The sequence below is a fragment of the Anopheles darlingi genome, chromosome 2, assembly GCF_943734745.1.
Source record: "Anopheles darlingi chromosome 2, idAnoDarlMG_H_01, whole genome shotgun sequence".
NCBI classification, from domain to species: domain Eukaryota; kingdom Metazoa; phylum Arthropoda; class Insecta; order Diptera; family Culicidae; genus Anopheles; species Anopheles darlingi.
This window is the reverse complement of record NC_064874.1, coordinates 89,244,402-89,246,901: the sequence shown is the minus strand read 5'-3', so window position 1 is coordinate 89,246,901 and position 2,500 is coordinate 89,244,402. Positions and strand designations below refer to the sequence as shown.

General features: G+C 48.3%; 1 protein-coding gene across 3 annotated transcripts in view; it reads right to left on the bottom strand.

The window, feature by feature from the left end:
• LOC125952041 (dachshund homolog 2) overlaps positions 1–2,500 on the bottom strand; it is a 20,959-nt gene that overhangs the window by 13,127 nt on the left and 5,332 nt on the right. For all 3 annotated transcript variants that reach the window (XM_049681263.1, XM_049681264.1, XM_049681265.1), the window contains exon 2: positions 663–689. In XM_049681263.1, coding sequence (XP_049537220.1) covers positions 663–689 — 27 coding nt within the window. The remainder of the gene's footprint in view (positions 1–662; positions 690–2,500) is intronic.

The window sequence follows — 2,500 nt, the reverse complement described above, 5'->3', positions numbered from 1 at the left end:
TCCAAATTGAAACCGGAATGATAATCGCTTATCAACAGTCGTCCTGCCAGGGAGATCTCTTTCTGCAAACAAGTTCTCTTCTGTTCCTACCGCGAATGGATGTGTGGCTAGAAGACGACACTCGTGCAATCGTGACTAAGTACCACACAAACACACACACGAGAAATGCATCTGCAGCTTGACACTTTTTTTTCGTGACGCCAATAGAGGCGGCTGCAACGGACTCGTCAGCCCAGTCCACACCACCAAACCAGAACTCACTAATTCGCTCCGGCTCATAAGAAGCGCCCAGAAGTTGTTGTTTATGTTGAAGCGTCGCCGCAATGACTCGCGTCACACGTCAGTGTGTAAGGTAGCATGTTGATGCATAAGTGGCGACTGCCATCTAAGCCATGCCGTGTGTTTGCATCTTGTTTTTATGATTTACTTATGCTCCCTCGGATCCCTCCTTCGGTTCCTTCTCCTCATTCGCCTTATCTTAATCTCTCACACTCTTCTGCTCTGTTCTGTTCTGTTCTCTTCTGTGTCTCTTTCTCCAGAACCTCCATCTGTTAATTGCTAGCTCTTTCTCACTCTTCAATTAGAACGATCACACACAGCCACACAGACACACACAGACACACAAACACACATACAACAACAACACATTTCGGTAGGCATACCTCTCAGGTGGCTTTATGGACAAGCATCTGAAAGTAAAAAAAAAGAAAAATCATCCATTCATTGAGTGAAGTTGTCACAAACAAACTAGCTAGAGAGAGAGAAGGATGAGAGTTGGTTGGTGTTCAGTAGTTTTTTTTTTTGTTGGGTGGTAAAAAGAGTAGAAAACAATCATCGGGAAGTGAAACAAACAAACAAACCTAAAACTCAATCAGTCATCAGATATCAGAGAAAGAGAAAGAGAGAGAGAGAGAGAGAGAGAGAGAGAGAGAGAGAGAGAGAGAGAGAGATACATTCAACAAAGTGGAGGAAAGGAATTGGAAACAACAAATAAAAGACAAAACACACAAACACACAGACACACACTTACAGAACAATCACATTTATCATATGCGTTAGTACACACAACATTGAATAAAAGTAAAATAAAAAAAAACACCCACAGAGAATGTAGCATTGGTTGGTTGGTTGAGGGAGGGTGGGGGGCAAAAAAAGCCCGGGGGGGAAAAACAACGAACAAGGTTACGAATCACGAATGCACATCACGCAACATGCGAACTGCTACGACGACGATGATGATGACGACGACGACGACGAGAGATGTTATGCTGCATTACTGATAACATAATAACACGAACACGGCACACACGGGACGGGAACGCACGCACGCATTGGCGGGCGATTATTAGGATCATAAATGCATATCAATCGAGCGGCTATCGGCGGCGGCGGCATTTGGCTTATTCGATGCCAGTCCAGCAACCGGGGGCTTAGCAGTGGTTGCTGCGTCTCCTTACAATAGAAGCTTAGAGACGAGAACCTCCCAGAGCCAGAGTCTCAGAGTTATCTCCCCTTTCCGACCAGTCAGTGCCAGAACGGCCGGAGTTAAGTGTAAAACCACAAAGCACGGCACTCCCCCGGGTTGTGGTTACCGGTTGCCGGGAACGATCCGATCCGATCCGGTGACAGCGAGAGAAAGAGAGAGAGAGAGAGCGAGCACGAATCGTAGTAGGCGCACGCATTGGCATCCTTCCTGGCAAAACATAAAGCCCGTGCGTTCGTCCTTTCATCCAAACGGCAAACGGCAAGTTGGCCTTTTTCCCGGGTTGCTGCTGTTGCTGTTCCCGGGCTGCTGCTGTTGCTGTTTACCGGATTTTGCTTTTCGGTTCTCGTCGCACAGCACACGACGCAGCAAACAGGTTTTTCGGCGGGCGGTAGGGACACGGTGACGACACGGCGTCATCGTGGCGTGGCGTGGCGTGGCCTGACACCCTCATTCATCCCCCTATTTGGTCGGTTTCAATATCAATTCGCAATAAAAACACTGCCGAAAACAAAACACTGGCCTTGGGTGCTACTCCCGGAACCTGAGGGGATGAAGGACAGGACAGGACAGGACAGGACATCACCAACCAGCAGCAGCAGCAGCAGCAGCATGATGATGTTAAACGATTCTTTGTCAGGTCCGAGCCATTTCGGCCACGAAACCGTGATTGCTTTCTCACTGTCTCTCTTTCTCTCTCTCTCTCTTTCTCTCTCTCTCACGCGCGCGCCTGCTATCGAGTAGGACGACGACTACTACGATCCCTTCCTGGCTTCCTGGCTGTTGGGCAAAGTAATAGAATTAGCTACTAATGTCCCGAGACTGGAAAAGTCACAAAAGTCACACCCTCCCTCTCCTTCGTGGTGGTGCCGCCCGTCCGTACGACCATCAAACATCAAAAACGATTGCTAGAACCATGTTTCCCCATGTTGCATACAACATATATCGCATCGGGCTTCCTTCCACCTTCTCCTACTCCACACACTTCAGTCCTTCGTCTGTCGCGATGCGAAATTT